Consider the following 19,353-nt stretch of genomic DNA (forward strand, 5'->3'; position numbering starts at 1 on the left):
CACAACCCTCCCCTCTTCTGCCAAGACTATGTACTTTGAGAATCTGTTTTGACATCAGTCTCTCACTAGAGACTCAGGTTTCCAAAGTATCGGGCCTTCGTTTTGACCAATTAAAACTCCTAAAAAATATTTTTCCATACTTTGACAAAAGTTGGCACATACCAGTCATTAATGCCTTGATTCAATCTTGGCCTTAGTAGACAACACTAATAATTCGGTAGCCCCTGAAAAACTGTTTTCTGCAATGTTCAGAATGCAATTTTCTGTCTTATCTCTGGTGTCTTCAGATTGAATAGTTAAACACCAATTGTAAGACCTCTTGCCTATTCGGGCTAGAGTAGCTTTTAAAACTCTTACAAGTGTACATGTTTCTGTATCAACTCAGTCCCTTTTTTCACTCTCCAAATTCTCAGTATACCAACTAAATCAATCTTCATTCATCTTACCAGCCCCTGCTGCTAGTACATTGTGATAAAAAGCTAATTTGTGGAGACAAACCTTTCCCTTTAGTGGCAGAAAAACTGTAGAACTCTTCCCCTACTGCTACTCGCTTAGATCCCCGATCAGCAAAGTTTAGGAAAGCCATTAAAACACTGGCTCTACAGTCACTTAACTCTTCCTCCCTTTTTGTCTCCTTTTTTCAAAAAGCATATTGTTGTTGTGCTTTATAAATATTTTTAACATAACATGCTGAGGTTTGAAAGCTCATCATCAAACAACTCTATTAAGAGTTTTTTCTTTGCATAGTGCCTCTCTTAGATTGGATAATTTCTCACACGTGCAAAAAGTTACTTTTAACATCTCAAGCAGTGGAAGAAAAATTGCTTGTCTTATCAGTGTTTTTGTACGTTGGCATCAGAATTTGGGCACCACCTCATGAAAACCCATTCATACAAAAAATGGTTATAACCACCCCAGGTTGGTCTTTTGATGGATTGACAGTGATTAAATATCTGCGGAAGATTTTCAGACATTTCAGTTGTGATTAAATTGAAGTTAGCAATCCTGCAATTCCATTGTTAAAAATGAGTAACTTATATTTTATACTTTTGTAGCTCTTCGGCACAGTTGTTACAATTCACAATTGTTTTATATTCATGAACACAAAAGTCCTTTGAATGGAGACAATTCAGTGGTTGTTGGCAAGTAAGGTTAGTGTTTGGACATTATTTGGATTTAATCACTTAATTGCAGATGCATATTTTTGTGTTTTTGGGGTGGTGAAAAAGAACTGTAGTTTGTTTTTAATTGTTGTGACTCCTGGTTAATCCTGAGTTTCTCAACAAATACGTTAAAATGTGTCTTGCATGACAATCAAATTTATTAGATTAATCAATGTTCAGCCGTTACATGCTCATTTTTGTGTGTTGCTCTGATGCCATGTTGCTTGTCTTTTTCTGTCTCTGCTCTCTCATTATGCCATTGGCAAGGAGTTGAGGAGTTAGTCCATTACTTCTGTGATAAAGCGTGGTACAGTACAATTTCAGATTTCTCCCTACCTACTCCCACAACACGGCTGTGCTGTACTCCCTGCATGATGCATGTATGTTAAACAATTTGCATGCAGTTCCGTCATGCTTCCTATACACTTTGAAATTCTAGCTACGTCTTTGTGTTAAGTTGAGCTCATTACCTTTTTCAGCAAGTTATTCAAGCTTGAATTTTCGATTCTGTCTTAGAATTTTGCCTTTTGTGCCATAATATGATCAGAGAGACACTGCTGGAATGATACTGAAAGAGATAGAATTATGGGTCCCTAAGGACATAGTCTAAACATCTTTGTGCATTATCTTTGATCCCAAGAATGTTATTGGTACTGCCTACAAACATGGTTTATAATTCTCACCTGTATCTCTCCGTGTAATTAATTCCCCCCAAACTAAGTAGGGGAGTGAGATTTGGTTTCAGTTTCATAGACCTTGGTTTATTTGATTCATTTGTCACCTCTCCTTTGAGCATTTCATTAATTCTGTGCTTTCCTCACATTTACTTTCTCAAATTCTTGTGGTTTTGTCGAGCGTTACTAAACTTCTTGAGGTCCTTCGTCTCCTCCAGAAAGGGAATATTGCACTCAATGCACACAGTGGAATTGGCTGAATATGTTGGTGTATTTACTTCTGCTCTCTAAACTAACCAATGTCAAAGTAAGCTGCATTCTTGTTGCATACAGTCCACCTACAATAAATGCTAATCTTTAGAGTGTGGCCGGTGTTAGTTGCAATAGTACTTGGCTGCCCTATGACACATGCTAGAGAATTGTTTTTTGCTATCTGTTTCAAATAGTGCTGGACAAAGACTGCCTGAAGTGATATGTTTTATGTAAGCTGAATGGATTTCATACTTCAGACTGTTGCTCCTTTTCACTACACTACAGTAGGTAACCCCATAACCTCAGTTTTGAGAGATTTTCAAATATGGTTGATAGTGTTTTGTTGAGTGACAACCTCAGAGCACCCAAACGTTTGTGCTTATTCCATGCTACCATTTTATATATGGCTATAACAGTATAACTTGCCTACCTGTGTCACAAGTGGGGTAATTGTGGAAGCAAAACAGTCTGGCCTCTGAGATAGCTGTGAAGTGTCTCTAGGATTCATGCTTGCTTCTCTTGGTATTTTTGGGATGGCTGCAATTAGAAAAGAAAGATATGACACCTAAATCATTAATGGGGCATTCACATGAAGACTTAATTTGAGCTAGTGAACAGTGAATTGCTCAGTCTAGCGCCTGGCGCGGGTAATTGACAATGTTAAATATTTGGTATCCATGCAAAAGTTAGTTTCTAGCCTTTTGTTTATTTTTATTGAAAACCACTGAAATAAATAAAAAATCACACAGGACATTTGAGTTTGTGTTTACAGGAAAAGGGTGATCTCATTGGTAGCCAGAATCTGGAGCAGTATGGTATGGACAAGTAATTCCATTGCAAGAAATTCTCCATTACTTTAGTTATTGAAAATCATCGGTTTCTTGGTGCAGTTGATTTTGTGCAGTGTTCTTTGCACTTATCACTGCTTTTAAACAAGTCGTTAGGTGGACCATTCACAGCTTCTAAGTCGTAAAGGCACCTTCTGCAACCCACTACACAATTCCTGCAGTAAAGTACCTTACTGCATTCTTCTTACACTACACTACTGTGGTATCGCTGTGGCACATAGGGCCTCATTACAACCCTGGTGGTCAAAGACCACCAGGGCTGTTTTTGACGATTGTACCGCCAACAGGCTGGCGGTACAATCTGCTGCCGCGGTCACACCGCTGGGTCCGGCGGTTTCCTGCCATGGTTGTCCCTGCGGTTTTAATCCACCAGGGCAGCGATGCCCAGAGGATTACGACTCCCCTTCCCGCCAGCCTGTCCATGGTGGTAGAGACCGCCATGGAAAGGCTGGCAGGAAGGGGAGTCGCGAGGCCCCTGGGGGTCCCTGCACTGCCCCTGCACCTGGCATGGGCAGTGCATGGGCCCCCAGGCACAGCCCCACCCTGCCTATCACTTAAGTGAAATGCACGACGGGTGCAGCTGCACCCGTCGCACGGGCGCAACACTGCCAGCTCCATTAGGAGCCTGCTCCAATGTTACGGCCGACATCCTCGCGGGGCGTAAACTCTTTCTGCCCGAAGGCCCAGCAGGGATGTCGTAATGTGGCCGGTGGGATTGCAGCCGCTCGGCGGTCCGCCCGCCCGCCAAGGTTGTAATGAGGGCCTTAGTTTTTAATCCTCACCTTCTTTTCCATAAGCCTTCTCTGCCTGTCTGCAAATTTTCCTTGTAATCTTGGGGCGCAGAGAAAGTCTTGAAATTTTAAGGGCACATGTATCGGAGACTAATGAGCTCCAGCGTATGTTCTACCTCAGTTGTTAATGATGTCATAGTGTTCTTTTTTTAGACAAATCGATCTGCATAGTGAAAAATGCATCCCTGCAGAAGACCACATTTTTTGACAACAAACTAAATATTTCACAAAGAAACAATCTATTGAAATTAAAAAAAAAAATCTAAAAACGCTGTGATTGTATGCAGGGTTACTGTAAAAAAAAAAAAAGTGCTGTTTACAGGGACATTAAGCTCAATAAGCAAAGAAGGCATATTGAAATGGCGGTGATCTAGAAAATGACTGTGCTGCTAACTTCCAAATAGTGTTTTACACTGAAAAGGCTACCATAGCAGCAGTCATATTTTTGATACCTTCTGTTTCAGCACTTTTTGGGTTACTGACTAGGATAGTGGTTCCCTCCCATCATGTTGTAATCCACAAAAGCACTAAGTGTTCCGTCCATTCTTTCCTAATCAGACAAGGAAATTGTAAGATCGCCCACTTTCCATTAAATTTGAGCCTTCAAAAAGTTAGTCCATTGGTCCTCCTGGTTCGATTGTTTAAATGCCTCCTTTTCTAGAGATATGCAGGTACCGCTCCTGAATTGATCCTCTTCAGTGATCTACTAAGCCTGACCTGCCCGTATGACTTAATGACAAGATTTAGGCCAGCATTCCAGAGACTTCTCTTTTATGAAAAGCCACCTTCAAACATTGCACTTGTACTACTGTCACCTACATTACTTTACTACAAGACAGTTTGTGTTCAGTTTAAATATTACTGCAAATAATCAAAGAAAGTTCTAAAATCAGTTTCTTATGAATTTTCCTTCTCAAATTGATAAAATGCAAGAGAAAATTCCAGAAATTTTGTTTTAAGAAAATATAAATTCGTTTATTTAAAGAAGCTTCAGATAACATCTGTTACAACATTACATTCACTAGGCTGATTTGAAGGTACCACAAATATTGGAGAGCATAGTAAATGTAGTTGTGACATGCAGCTATTCATGTTTAGTGAGACAGTAGATATGAACCCGTTACCCTCTCAAATACCATTTAACGTTTCAAGAGATCCCGCCACCTGTTAAGTCTTTTTCATCTTTGATCTCACTACTGCTTATACTACACCAGCCTACGTAGTGTGTGAGGCAATTATTGCTGCATGTATGTTTTTTTACTTAAGTGTTTTAATAAAAATGGCATAGGCCATGATAGAATTTATGTGTCATGAACATAAGTGTTCATAATGAGTGTGCAAATGATCTCACAGTGAAGAAAAGGAGTGCAAAAAAGTCTGTGTATGATACAATTAAGGAAATGGTACATCGATATTTTTTGTTGCTCTTTGTCTTTTCAGAACGAAGCAGTCCTTTAAATACAGCAAACTCAGTGATTCATTAGCACAGTGCATTTGCCAAAATGACATCAATGGCATTTCGACCCATTAAAATTTAAGGGGCATTATCAGGACAGTAAAAGTTGCAGATCAGTATTTCTGGAATGGAATTGGGTTATATTGAAAGGTGTATTATCTTTGTAGATTGAATGGCCATGTCAGAAAAAGTATAAAATATTATATGCTCACTGATGTGTCTGTGTATAGCACAATCTGCAAGGAGAGAAATGGGGCTAGTGTATTAATGTGATTATTTAGAGGGTTCTACTACAAGAGGGCCATCTCCAAAATTCAGAAATTGTGACTTCCAGTTTATGTGAATACTGTCACCTGAAAATAGGAGGGAAATGGCTAAAAAGTTCTAACAAGGGTTATATCAGTAAAGCTAGAAACAGGGGGATATTTATAGTTACCAATATGTGACCAAGGATGGTCTCGGAATGAAAGTTGATAGCAGTGCTGGTCCACAACCATGTGCAATTATGGTGGTAAAATAATTAATCCTGTAAGGAATTTCAAAGTCAGCCTTCAAGACCAATATGGTAATTGAAAAGTAAAATTGTTTCCAAAAGATGGGAGATGAAGAGTTTCTCACCATGTAGTTGAGATGTCTGCCAGGATTATTCAGTATCCTCGGCTGGTGTCAGCCAAGAGTAAATCAAAAAGATGGCAGGGTAGAACTTCGGAAATTCCCAAGGTTATGTTGGAGGGTGAAAAAGTCATGCAAACATGTATTAGAATTAGCTAGAATGGCAATAGGAGGAAAATGAGTAAACCGACCTATCTGTCCAAAAAGAGAGAAAGAAATTCCAAAGGGCAGAACAGTGCCAATGGTGTCAGCATCCACAAAAGCCATAGCTTCAAGTATTCAGGGAAAAACACTGTTTTGGGTCCAACTCTATATGGCTTCTCCCTGATACATAGCTCCAAATTCACCCATCTGTCCATCCTGATAAGCAGTCCACTGTGAGAAGGATTGCAATCCTCTATCAGACGTGGTAATCCTTGATTTGTCAACTACTTTTCCCTCCTTTGATTACCACATCCTGAAGACCAGGTTGTCTTAAAATAGCTTGATTGCTTCCAAGTATATCATGCCCATAAGTATGAACTCTTGGTCTGCTCTGCATGCTACATTGTTTCAGAGTTTGTCCCTTTCTTGACTAAGAACCCTCTCATATTTGATCTGCAACCCCAGTCATTTCTGTTGTACTATGCAGATGGCACATGCCTCTGCTCGATTAAACAAGTTCACCTTCCTAACAGACACTTTGAGATGCAAGTACAACAATATTAAACATGCCTCCAAAGAAATCTACATTTGGAAGCAGACTAACCACTTGGTTCTTAAAGTTTCCAAAACAAAAATCTTTAATATTGAACATCCTAACCCAAGCACTCAACTGCTTGCTTTACTGCAGTGCTTCAGCCACTGCGATGCCTTTCCCAGAGAAATCAACACCGTCCCCAAAGCAGTGAAATAGCAAATCTAAATGTCAGAGGCTTTGTCCCCTTAATTCATGTTGCATGCCTAGAACCACCTCATCTAGGGATGATGACAGGCCAGGATTACTGCAGTTTGCCCATCTCCAAGTTTCAGTCAAATTCGACTAGCAGGCATGATCTTTACACTCGCATCTTTAGGCCGTACTCAGTCTGGCCTCCTCACTATACACTGGCTCACAGACAGAAAAGGGGTAGGATATTCTTATTGGAGCAGAATAGAGTCTGACATGCAAGAACAGTCTGATTTTCATATGTATGTTCTTGTATTGAGCTCCATACTGGGCACCTAACAACGGACTGGAATGCAGACCTAATACTTTGCAGTGACGGAAATGAACTCTGGCATTTCATCCATCACTTTTTAGTTTCATTTTATTTATTTATTTAAGTCCAGTGCAGTATACTTGCCGTATCCAATGATCTGTCAGAACCAAACCCATCGGATATTGGGGTTTTGCAGGCACACGTTTCTACTTTAGCAGAGCTGTAACTATTCCCAAATAAGGCTTCGAGCAAGTATGCCATTAATATAGAAAATACCAGTTGCTAGTCTGGCAACAAAGATTCAAACAGCTTGTGTTAAGGTGAAGAGTCTCCAGTGATTGAGTCATAAGCATTAGATTTGACTACACCACCAGTGACTACTCCTAGAACACTAACATCAGCAGCAGTAAGACCAGCATTCAAGTCACCATAAGCTTATACAATGATGTTGAGGTGACTAAAACCTAGTCCAGCAGCACTGAATTCATTAACTGCTTGTCATATTGTGATGAAGCCACCTACAGCAAATCTGTTGACAGTAAAGTTATCTACCACTAAATAACTGATGAAGAATGTGTCATCAATAAGTTCAACATTGCAGAAGTTCCTAGCCGCTAGTACATCCAATCAACAATCTCCTGATGCACGTTTGTTACAAGTTAAATCCCCAACTGTTAGTCCAGTTCAGGTACAGTGGACAGCCTCTAATTCCTCAGCATCCTGAGGCAAGCAGAGCCCGAGAAATTCTAAACTCCACCATCAATCATTTTTCTTTCCAAATCCATATAATTGAGCAGCGAAAAATATCGCTTTGCTGGAAAAATATTGATCTGGTACACACTCTTCTCTTTTTTTTTCTCTCTTATTGTGATTTGTTAGTTTAAGTACGATTGGACAGATTAGGGAAAATGAGTCCATGCCTTAGACCGTACTTTAGCTTTATTAATACATGATAATTAGAGATGTTCTGGCAAATTTTTGATATTTGTGAGAAATCAAGTTAATGTTTGTTTTCATGCAGACCACTGACCCTGGTGATCTACGAAAGATCAGTTTCCCTTGGAGAAGACCATTGAAAGCATTGCCACTGTGACAGATGTTGATACTAAGACTAATAAGCAATTAAACACCTTTAAACAAAAATAAAATATGGAATGTTAGAATCCTCAAAATACATACCAGACTAACCTTAGAGTGCATCTCTGACAATGATTGGAGTTGGTGGGGGAAGTGCACTAATGACCTGCTTAAACCCAAAGCTAAAGAAAAGCAGTCCCCTCTGTTGACCTTTCGGAATTAATACAGTACTAAATGTAAGCAGCATAAACTGAAATATCATCACTAACTAATTTAAAATTCTACTCCAGAACGATGATAGCAGAAGGTCTTTGCAAGGGAGCTGCTTCTTTTTTTTTTTTTTTTTTTTTGGTACGGTAATGACAATTTATAAGGTATAGGATGATACAGATGAATCAGCCTGTGGTGATAGGAGTTCTAAACTGTCCCAAAATAACATTTGCATGTTACAATTGAGCACACCAACTCCATCTAAGGGTTGGTAGTATCTCGTCCCATCAGAGGTGAATCTATACCATTTGTGAGAGTACACTACATGTGATTCTATTGTTGATGTGCTCGTACCAAAATAGCTATGTTAATATGTTTATGCTGAATATACGATGTTAGTCAGAACATGGATAGTTTTCTCACCTCTGGAATCTCCCCCAAATTGCTATATCGGATCAGGAAACTCTTTGGAGTAGCTCTCAGTAACACTTGACGGCTCAATATGACTCTGAGCCCTCCCCTGCATATGAAAAAAGACAGCCATGTACGGCATCACCCTGTATGTAGATATCAGTTGCTTTAAACAAAGCAAGTGGTTGGAATTACATACATGGGCTAAAAAATGTTGTCAGCAGTATCATTGTAGCATTGTTACATCCAAATAATACATAAGTTGAGAAACAATAGTAAGGATATTTATATGCATGATGGAGAACCACAAGATAAGACAAGGAAGAGGTAAAGAGGGGGGATTAAAACATTTTTTTTTAAAAAGCTAGACGTGAAGATATAGGATACGGTTGCCAATATTACTGAAATAATATGGGTCAATATTTAATCTAGTAGGAGTAAGTCTTCCCTTTGCAGTCCAGTTGTGTGTGGGGAACTGAAAGGACCCCAGACAGAGAGCAAAAAGGTCCTAGGGAATTTAGTGTGAAAGATGTCATCAATGGTATTGTGATTTTTAGTCCAGAAATTGTGTAATTAGGGACATTCATACATCATGTGTCGAAAATCCACGTTCTCTGAGTCACAACTCCAGCAGGTATTTTTGTCCGTAAGATCTTGTGTGGTCAATCGGTGTGAAGTATATGTAATTTGGTCTGGGCAAGATTTGGTGTTATTTTCTTAGTGAATGGGGAGGCCCAAAGTTTTGGCTAGTCAATGTCCGACAGGTTGGGTAGTGTGTCTTGGTACAAGTCAGCACACCATTTCTGTTGGATAGTTACATAATGATGTGGTTAAAGGTCTGAGCTTGGTATAAATGTTAGAGGCCAGGTGTCTGCGTCTCCTAAAAAGTGGCAGAAAATTGGACAGCATAGCTTCCTTAAATGGGAAAGCTTTGTATTTGAAGATGGCAGCTTTTAGTTTAAGGAAATCATAAAAGTTGGAGGGAGGAATATTGTACTTTTGATGTTGTAGAATGATAGAAAGTGTTGTTTGGAGTCAAGGTCACCCATCACACAAATTCCCTTTGTCCTCCGTGAACTTCCTACAAAGCTAAAGGGATCACACTTAAAATCTTTGAACCAGATTGAGGCCTAAAAGGAGTATCTAATTGTATCGTCAAGAAATGAAGTTTGAGATATAAAACATTTCTAATATATTTCAAAATCAGGTTCTTAAGGCTGTGGTATTCTTTAGAGATAGTTAAGAGATGGCAGATAGGTTGTCTGCTAGTGATTTCTCGAGGGAGAGCTAAGGGGGCTTAAAGTCCAGGGGTATTGTCAAGGCATTTCACACGTTATACAGCTAGGAAAGCAAATTGGTATTTTCTGAAGTCTGCTAGGTTAGAACCTCCTAGATGTGTAGGTAAACAAAGGTTTTTTTTTTGTTTTTGTTTTTTAAGTATTCCAAATTAATTTATTAAGAAGGTGGTCTAAATTATGGAGAAAAAAAAATCATCAGAACAGAGGATGGGGGACATGTTTAATAGATAGTTGACAAATCTGACTGATAACCATTTTTATGGATTCGAGTTTCCCCCACCAGGTCAAATATTTTGGTGGCCAGCCTTCTAGAAATTTCTCATATCATGGATTTGTTATGTCGTATTGATTTAATAATATCATCATTAAACTTGAGTTCTGAGTATTTGAGAACCTACAGGGTGCAGCTAATGTTAAGGTGATGTACCTCAGATTTAACTTTATTAAGGGTATATCCCAATACCAAGGATTACTCTTAGATCTTAGTCATAATTTTAGGGACGGCAATATCTGTGTGTTCTGTTATTATTAGTATGTTGTCCGCATAAGCCGCTGTTTAAATGATTTGCCATTAACATTTAGTCCAATTGAAATGTTAAGTACTTTAAAAGATAGTAAGAGTGGTTCAATTTCTAAGACAAATTGGTTTGGAGATGGGCATCCCTGTCTGGTGCCTTGTTTGAGTGGGAATGAACCAGTTAATAACCCATTAGTCCTAATTTTAGCACTAGGATTGGAATATAAGGCCCTTACCATCTTTATAAATGACTCACCTAAATTGAATCAAGATATTGTGGCTTTCAAGGAGGTGCTTGCTACTTTGTGCAATGCTTTTTCAGCATTGAGTGCTATTGTTGCTATTCGAGAATTTTTGGTTTTGGCAATGTGTAGTACGTGGCCCAACAGCCTATTATCATTGGAAAGTCTACCTTTGAAGAAGCCCGCTTGTTAAGGGACAATCAGAGAGGGGAGAATTCCTTCAATATGTTTACCTAAGATCTTGGAATAAAGTTTGCAATCCAAATAAATGTGTGACATTGGCCTATAATTTTTGGTATAGGTATGATCCTTGCCTTCCTTAAGGATTAGAGGAGTTATTACTTCTGCAGTAGTCCCTCCAATGCATCCAGTCCCGGCATAGTTTTGAAGAAGGTCCATTGGGGTAATCTAAGTTTTTCCATGAACAGTTTATAAAAGTGGACAATTACACCATCAGGCTCAGGGGCTTTATCCGTTTTAAGGGATTTGATAGCTGATTGTAATTCAGTTTCCGTAATGGCCTGATTAAGGTGTAGTCGGCGTTGGGGGATTTAATGTGGGACGGTTACATTTGTTAAGATGTGCCATGCTGTCTGTGGAATTAATATCTTTATTTTAATATCTAATATCTTTGTTTTTATCATATAATGTTTGATACAAATCTTTAAAAGATGTGTGATATTTTATGGGGATCTAAGTGTAATTTTCTCTCCTTGCCTCTGACAGGGGTCATTTGTGAGCTGTTTTGTTTGTGTTTTAAGTATCAGGCTAAGACTTTACACGCAGTGTTGTAAGCGCATAGTTTTATTGAATTAAACCTGGTCACCCATTGGCCTGCTCTGGTACTCAGTAGTTTATTATATTAATATTTTATCTGGTTTATGGCATCTAAGAGGAGGGTGCCTTTTTGAGACTAAGGTTCAAATATTAATTGTTTAATTTCAGCTTCTAAATGTTTAATTTGCGCATTAGCAGATTTATTAATGTGGGACCTGATACCAATTATGACCCCCTTTAGGCTTTGAAGTTATCCCAGTGCATTGAAGCAGTTGTCAGGAGGATTTTCACGAAAAACGGTTTTTAATGGTTGAATGGATAGTTTCAATATGTGCTCTATCTTGGAATATTTCAGGGTTGAGTCTCCAGGATTTGTCAGTTTGGGGTGATTGCAGCCTAGACTATCTAGGTTGAAATGGACGAGTGATCTGAGACCAGCCTAGGTTGAAAAGAGAATTAAGAGATCGTTCTTACCAGGTTACTAGATACTAATATATGGTAAAATCTGGCGAGAGATTGGTGGGGAGGGGGGTTAGTGTAGAGTTTAGTGTCTGGAAGTTTGTATACGCCAGGTATCTACTAGGGAGTAGCTGGAGCATATTTTGTGAAGTAATTTGTGGGCTGAGGATGGCCTAAATTTGGCTCTACGATCTGTGGTGGGATCAAGTGGGAGATTAAAGTCACCCTCCACTATCAGTTGAGAGTTGTTGAGGAGATCGGCAATCAGATATTTGTTTAGTCAGTGTTAGACGCATAGATGTCCAGCAGATAACATTCTTACCAAATTTCAACAGTTTGTTCGGTGTCCACCTTCTATTGTGATGAGAGGCTGTATCTGATATGGTAATTTACGCTTGTTTGGTTTTGACAGTAAGTACTGCGTTCTGTGTTTTTGGGCAGGTGAACCTATGGCCTCTAAAAACCAGGGGGCCTTGAAAGAGAAGTTATCTGTGGGGGTGTAGGAAAGTAGCCTCTTTCTAGCCTTGTTACCCCCCACTTTTGGCCTGCTTGTGGGTATATGTCAGGATGTTTTCACTGTCTCACTGGGATCCTGCTAGCCAGGGCCCAGTGCTCATAGTGAAAACCCTATGTTGTAAACATGTTTGTTATGTGTCACTGGGATCCTGCTAGCCAGGACCCCAGTGCTCATAGGTTTGTGGCCTATATGTGCTCCCTGTGTGGTGCCTGTCTCACTGAGGCTCTGCTAACCAGAACCTCAGTGGTTATGCTCTCTCTGCTTTCCAAATTTGTCACTAACAGGCTAGTGACTAAATTTACCAATTCACATTGGCATACTGTTACACCCATATAATTCCCTTGTATATGGTACTGAGGTACCCAGGGTATTGCGGTTCCAGGAGTTCCCTATGGGCTGCAGTATTTCTTTTGCCACCCATAGGGAGCTCTGACAATTCTTACACAGGCCTGCCACTGCAGCCTGAGTGAAATAATGCCCACATTATTTCACAGCCATTTTTCACTGCACATAAGTAACTTATAAGTCACCTATATGTCTAACCTTCACTTAGTGAAGGTTGGGTGCTAAGTTACTGGCACTAGCCAAGGTGCCCCCACATCGTTCAGGGCAAATTCCCCAGACTTTGTGAGTGCGGGGACACCATTACACGCGTGCACTATACATAGGTCACTACCTATGTATAGCGTCACAATGGTAACTCCGAACATGGTCATGTAACATGTTTAAGATCATGGAATTGTCACACCAATGCCATTCTGGTATTGGGGGGACAATTCCATGATCCCCCAGGTCTCTAGCACAGAACCCAGGTACTGCCAAACTGCCTTTCCGGGGTACATTTCGAGCATGGTCTTGAGCAAGGTATCGAAAGAGAGGCAACCAATGAACAAGGTAAAAAGAAAGGCAAAAGAAAAACAAAGAAAAACAAATAATCAGAACTCACCATCCTCGTAACCCACTACACCCAGCCTGAAAATGGAGTATCATGGGACCCAAAAGAGGAGACCGAACAACTCCTGGGCACCACAATAAAACATTCTATCTAAATAAATTAACCACTTTGCAAACTCGTAAAAGCTAATATGTTTCACAGCACAGGTTTAACTAGAGCAACTCCGACATATTTATCACATAACCAGATCTCATACATCAAAACAAGTAATTAAGCTTTCCATTCTAGGACTTAGCAAACAATTGTAACTATTGGTGAATAAATGTTGAGGCAAAAACCAGTGAAGGATTAACGTAGGCATATCTAAAACATTGAGATTTCCTGTGAAGGAGTAAGAGTTGGACAGTGAAACATTAAATGTTAAAAATTGCTGATATTGTCAGTCTGCACCATCTTTAACCATTATGGGAAATAGTCCTATGGTTAAAAATAAATAAAAAAGAATGGTATGGAGGCAAGTATCTAGATTAATGAAAGGTAATGAAGTATTACAGCATGTCTGAATTGTAGATTACATTTTCTTTGTTTGTATCACAAAAGCTTAACACTTAAGAAGTGAGATATTAATTACATTAATAAGTCATGGCATAAGATCAACCTGAAGGTTTCTACATTAGTAAAGTGTTCAGTGAAGGAGGCACATGAAAATAAATGAACATTGCAAGTTAGCGGCTTAGGATAAAGTCGGGCTGCATCCTTATTGAACTGACATGAACAACCAAATAATTAAATGCACATTCAGAAAGCAAGGTATTTATTGCGATGTAAAAGTGTAAATATGTTGGTACGTCCTTGTAGTGAAAGACGATGTGTTCTTCTTTGCCGCCTGAATGTTGTCCAAAAAGGAAGGAACATGAGCATTGACCCTTTGTAGGTGATATGAAACTTGGCAAGGCCTAAAAAGGAGAAAGGAATGTTCATGTTCTTCAGTCTGTGTCTGAGGGAGAGGAAGCCTTTTCTTGTTTGGACGTTGGTCTTGGAGTAGTCCTGCGAAACTGTGATCCTGTGTCCTTCCCAGGTGATGAGTCTGTTCTTCCCAATGAAGCCCAAGAATAGTTCCATATGTTGGTATTGCAGGGGTTTACAGATAAATTGATCTAGGCAGGCCTGTTGAGGCAGAATGGACGTTTTTAGTGTAGGGATGCAATGTGCTCTTTACAGTTCAAAACATGTATCAAAGGAGACTTTGATGTTAAGAGTGAGCCAGTTCTACAAGAAGGCATTGCATGAGCCTTATTTTCCTTCGCTGCCTTCAGGAAAGGCCAAAAATCTGATGTTGCCCCTCATGTTCTGTCTTCAAGCTCAGGGATATCATGTTGCATCAGCATCAATATTTTATGTAGTATGGAGATGCCCATCCTTGTAGCTAGGATTTATCTTAGAGGTCGGTGAAACGTTCTACCACTGATAGCTTGTCTGTTTGTTTTATATCGCACCTCATACCTGCCACATCTTTTTGCATAATGTCCGTACTGATTTTGTTGTGTCAGCAAGTTGCAAGATGTCAGTTTTTTTTAAGGATGGTGTACATTGTTTCTTTTAGTTCTGTTTTGTTTTTAACTGGGGTTCTTGTTTTGTCCTTTTCGTACCGGCTTTTGACTCCTTTTTGGCCATTGTGGCGTTTTAGCCATTACGTTGTATAATAAAGGGAAGAAAAGCATGCAAGCACACTAGTTGTCTCTTTACACGTTATGAATGTTACGGGGGAGCTCTGCTAGAGGAGCAATCAAGCAGCTACTTATGAGGCGTTATCAGCACATCCAACAAATTGTAGCCATTTTGGACTTGGTCAGAGGAAGAGGCACTTATGAAGAGGGTAACTGCGTTACAAAGCACAGATGGAGGCAAGTATGGCTAACTGATAGTGAGGAGCAACTCTCAACTGTGTCACTGCCCAGGAGCCCAACATGTTGAGGCATAGTGAGGAGGACTCTGTAGTGGAAACAAGGGCACAAGAGCCTATGGAATTGAGAAGGAGACCAACAGCCAGGTGCAGTCACCGAATCAGAATTGATTGTGGTTTTGCTCATATCTCCATTGGTGTTTTATCAGAAATGTAGCGTCTCACCATATTAAACATAAGAACCATTAAAAAAAATCACAAACCATGAGCCCTCCTGTCCCAGTCATCACTTCTCTTTCAAAGAAAGGTCAGCATCAACATTGTCCTTCGAGGCAGTGTCTATTCTTGAAAAGTTGCACTTAGGTTTTTTTGTCACTGTATAATGACCCAAAGCAAGTGGCAGCCCTTATTCAGGACTTTTTAGGTCCACTTCGCCTCCCACTGGTACACATCCTGTCCCCACAGCACCCTTGAGAACTATGACCCATCCTTCATTGATGGTTCTAGCCTCGATGTTGATCTACCCTTAGGGAACTATTCCAAAGTTATCAAGGGATTGTGGACACTATCAACTACTCTGCCAAAGGCCTCACCAGTTGCCCACATTATGGTGCTGCATTTGTCACTGCAGGTGCTTATTATGTTTGTGACTCTTTCTGGACCTCAAACATATCATTTTGGCTAGGAGAAGGGAGAAAGCAAAGGTTTCCTTTAATACAGATATTAGCCAGGTTAGAGACCCTCTTTGGCTTGGATTCTGACACCATCTTATTGCCCTACCACTGAGGTTGATGAATGTGAGGGAGGTGAATATCTATTCCCCCCCCCCCTTTCTTTCCCTTCCAACTAAACAGATAAGTCTTTACATCTCAAAAACTCTTGGCCCCTGGACACATCCTCTTAACCTTAGCTAGAGTGCTGTGCTTGCCATCCTTCTGAGAAGGTTGAGTATTTTCTGTATTTTCTGTGATGATCCAGAAAGACAGCAAAGTACTATATCTTGCTCTTTTGGGCGGAGACTTTGAGACCGATGTTGGTGGAAAGCGTGCAGCTAGTCAGTTCCTCCGCAGATTATCATCTGCTCTTCAGTCAGTGTTCTGTCCCAGTGCTTGTGGCTTGAGACAAGTGCTTTTCACCCAAGCCGGAGGTCATCTAATTCCTTTCTGCCCACCCTTCATCAGAAGGTTTGGTGGTTCAACACCTTTCAGGAAACACAGCCCTAATGCTTTTCCTTCCGCTGCCCCTGACTGGGTCCAAATCCATTTAACGATGGATAAGCCACTTTCTGTTTGCATTATTGTACCAGTTTTGCCACTCCCTTTAATGACGTGTACTGCTGCTCTTGCACCTCTATCACAACTAGTTTTGTTTTTGAGAGATGCAGAGGGGTATATAATAAAAAGCCCTATTGCTCTTTGCTGTGGACAACTTATTCCTTGGTAAGTACCTGTGCTGTCTTTATGCTTCATTGCCTGTGGGCCAGGCCATAATTGTGCGGGTTATTGCCACAGTTTGAGGACAACAACCCTTACTTTTACTGGTTACATTATCTGAATTTTGTTTTTGTAGTGGTACTTAAACATGTATAAGCTGCTATTAAAAATGGGGGAAACAAATGTATTTTCTACACAGCAGCATCACTAGATCTAGATAAACCACATAATCAGTTAGGCCTGGTTCAAATATGCATGTTTTAAGATTGTTTGATCTTTGTCTAATGTCTCAGCCTTGGATGTAGTCACAAAACACATTCCAAAACAAGTGCTTATTAAATTCACCTTCTAATCACAGCCCTTTCTCATGTTAATGGGCTCTAATCAGATTATAAGGGAGAAGCTCATTTATTTTACTCAATTCCATTGCATTTTATACCTGTGCTGCAAAAACAAAGTAAAAGAATAGGGTGGAGGGCGGTGGCTTAGGCTGGACTGGAGGGCGGTGGCTTAGGCTGAACTGGAGGGCGGTGGCTTAGGCTGGACTGGAGGGCGGTGGCTTAGGCTGGACTGGAGGGCGGTGGCTTAGGCTGGACTGGAGGGCATTGGCTTAGACTGGACTGGAGGGCGGTGGATTAGACTGGACTGGTGTGTGGTGTCGTGGACTGCAGTGGACTGAATTGGGGTAGAGGGATTTAGATTGGGGTGGGGTAGATGGGATTGGATTGGATTGGGATGGGGTAGAGGGGATTGGATGTGGGTTGAATTGGATTGGATGTGGGTTGGATTGGATTGGATGAGGGTTGGATTGGATTGGATGTGGGTTGGATTGGAGTGGGGAGACCTGGGTTGGGTGGCCTCTATTGGGGTGGGGTGGATTTGATTGAGTGGGGTGTGGATTGTAGTAGAGTGGGGTGGGGTGAATTGGGGTGGGTTCGATTAGAGTGGATGGAAGTGGGGTGGATTGGATGGGAGTGGGGTGGTTGAGAGTATGGTGGTTTGGAGGGCGGTGGATTGGACGGGACTGGAGGGCGGTGGATTGGACGGGACTGGAGGGCGGTGGATTGGACGGGACTGGAGGGCGATGGATTGGACGGGACTGGACTGGTCTGGACTGGGGTGCAGTGGATTAGATTGGACTGGTCTGAACTGGTCTGGACTGGGGTGCAGTGGATTGGATTGGATTGCACTGGACTGGACTGGACTGGTCTGGACTGGGGTGCGGTGGATTGGACTGGACTGGGGTGCAGTGGATTGGACTGGACTGGACTGGACTGGACTGGTCTGGACTGGGGTGCGGTGGATTGGATTGGACTGGACTGGTCTGGACTGGGGTGCAGTGGATTGGATTGGATTGGATTGGACTGGACTGGACTGGTCTGGACTGGGGTGCGGTGGATTGGATTGGACTGGACTGGGGTGCGGTGGATTGGATTGGACTGCGGTGCGGTGGATTGGACTGGACTGGTCTGGACTGGGGTGCGGTGGATTGGACTGGTCTGGGGTGCGGTGGATTGGACTGGACTGGTCTGGGGTGCGGTGGATTGGACTGGACTGGACTGGTCTGGACTGGGGTGCGGTGGACTGGACTGGGGTGAGGTGGGTTGGATTGGATTGGACTGGACTGGACTGGTCTGGACTGGGGTGCGGTGGATTGGATTGGACTGGACTGGTGTGGACTGGGGTGCGGTGGATTGGACTGGACTGGGGTGCGGTGGATTGGACTGGACTGGTCTGGACTGGGGTGCGGTGGATTGGACTGGTCTGTACTGGGGTGCATTGGACTGGTCTGTACTGGGGTGCATTGGACGGGACTGGTCTGGACTGGGGTGCATTGGACTGGACGCGACTGGGGTGCGGTGGATTGGACTGGATGGGACTGGGGTGCGGTGGATTGGACTGGACGGGACTGGGGTGCGGTGGATTGGACTGGACGGGACTGGGGTGCGGTGGATTGGACTGGACTGGGGTGCAGTGGATTTGACTGGACGGGATTTGAGTGGGGCGGATTGGACGGGATTTGAGTGGGGCGGACTGAACTGGGGTAGAGCAAATTGAATTGGATGTGGGTTGGATTGGGGTGGGCTGATGGGTGGATTGGAGTGGGGTGCGGTGGATTGGACTGGACGGGACTGGGCTGCGGTGGATTGGACTGGGGTGCAGTGGATTTGACTGGACGGGATTTGAGTGGGGCGGATTGGACTGGGGTCGAGCAAATTGAATTGGATGTGGGTTGGTTGGAGTGGGGTGATCTGGGGTGGGGTGGATTGGACTGGGGTGGGGTGGATTGGAGTGGGGTGCAGTGGATTGGACTAGATGGGACTGGGGTGCAGTGGATTGGACTGGTCTGGTCTGGACTGGGGTGCATTGGACTGGTCTGGACTGGGGTGCATTGGACTGGTCTGGACTGGGGTGCATTGGACTGGACGGGACTGGGGTGCAGTGGATTGGACTAGACGGGACTGGGGTGCGGTGGATTGGACTGGACGGGACTGGGGTGCGGTGGATGGGACTGGGGTGCAGTGGATTGGACTAGACTGGACGGGACTGGGGTGCAGTGGATTGGACTGGACTGGACGGGACTGGGGTGCAGTGGATTGGACTGGACGGGATTTGAGTGGGGTGGATTGGACGGGA

The 19,353-nt window shown here is 42.1% G+C and overlaps 1 protein-coding gene across 9 annotated transcripts in view; it reads left to right on the top strand.

Annotated features, from left to right (window-relative positions):
- The window catches only part of CCSER2 (coiled-coil serine rich protein 2), a 492,874-nt gene that overhangs the window by 453,917 nt on the left and 19,604 nt on the right, over positions 1-19,353 (top strand). For 3 of the 9 annotated variants that reach the window (XM_069240583.1, XM_069240584.1, XM_069240581.1), the window contains one exon: positions 1,431-1,470. The exons of the other annotated variants lie outside the window; for them this stretch is intronic. In XM_069240583.1, the coding sequence (XP_069096684.1) occupies positions 1,431-1,470 (40 nt within the window). The remainder of the gene's footprint in view (positions 1-1,430; positions 1,471-19,353) is intronic. 9 annotated transcript variants of the gene reach the window in all.

Source organism: Pleurodeles waltl, chromosome 6 (genome assembly GCF_031143425.1).
Source record: "Pleurodeles waltl isolate 20211129_DDA chromosome 6, aPleWal1.hap1.20221129, whole genome shotgun sequence".
NCBI lineage: Eukaryota > Metazoa > Chordata > Amphibia > Caudata > Salamandridae > Pleurodeles > Pleurodeles waltl.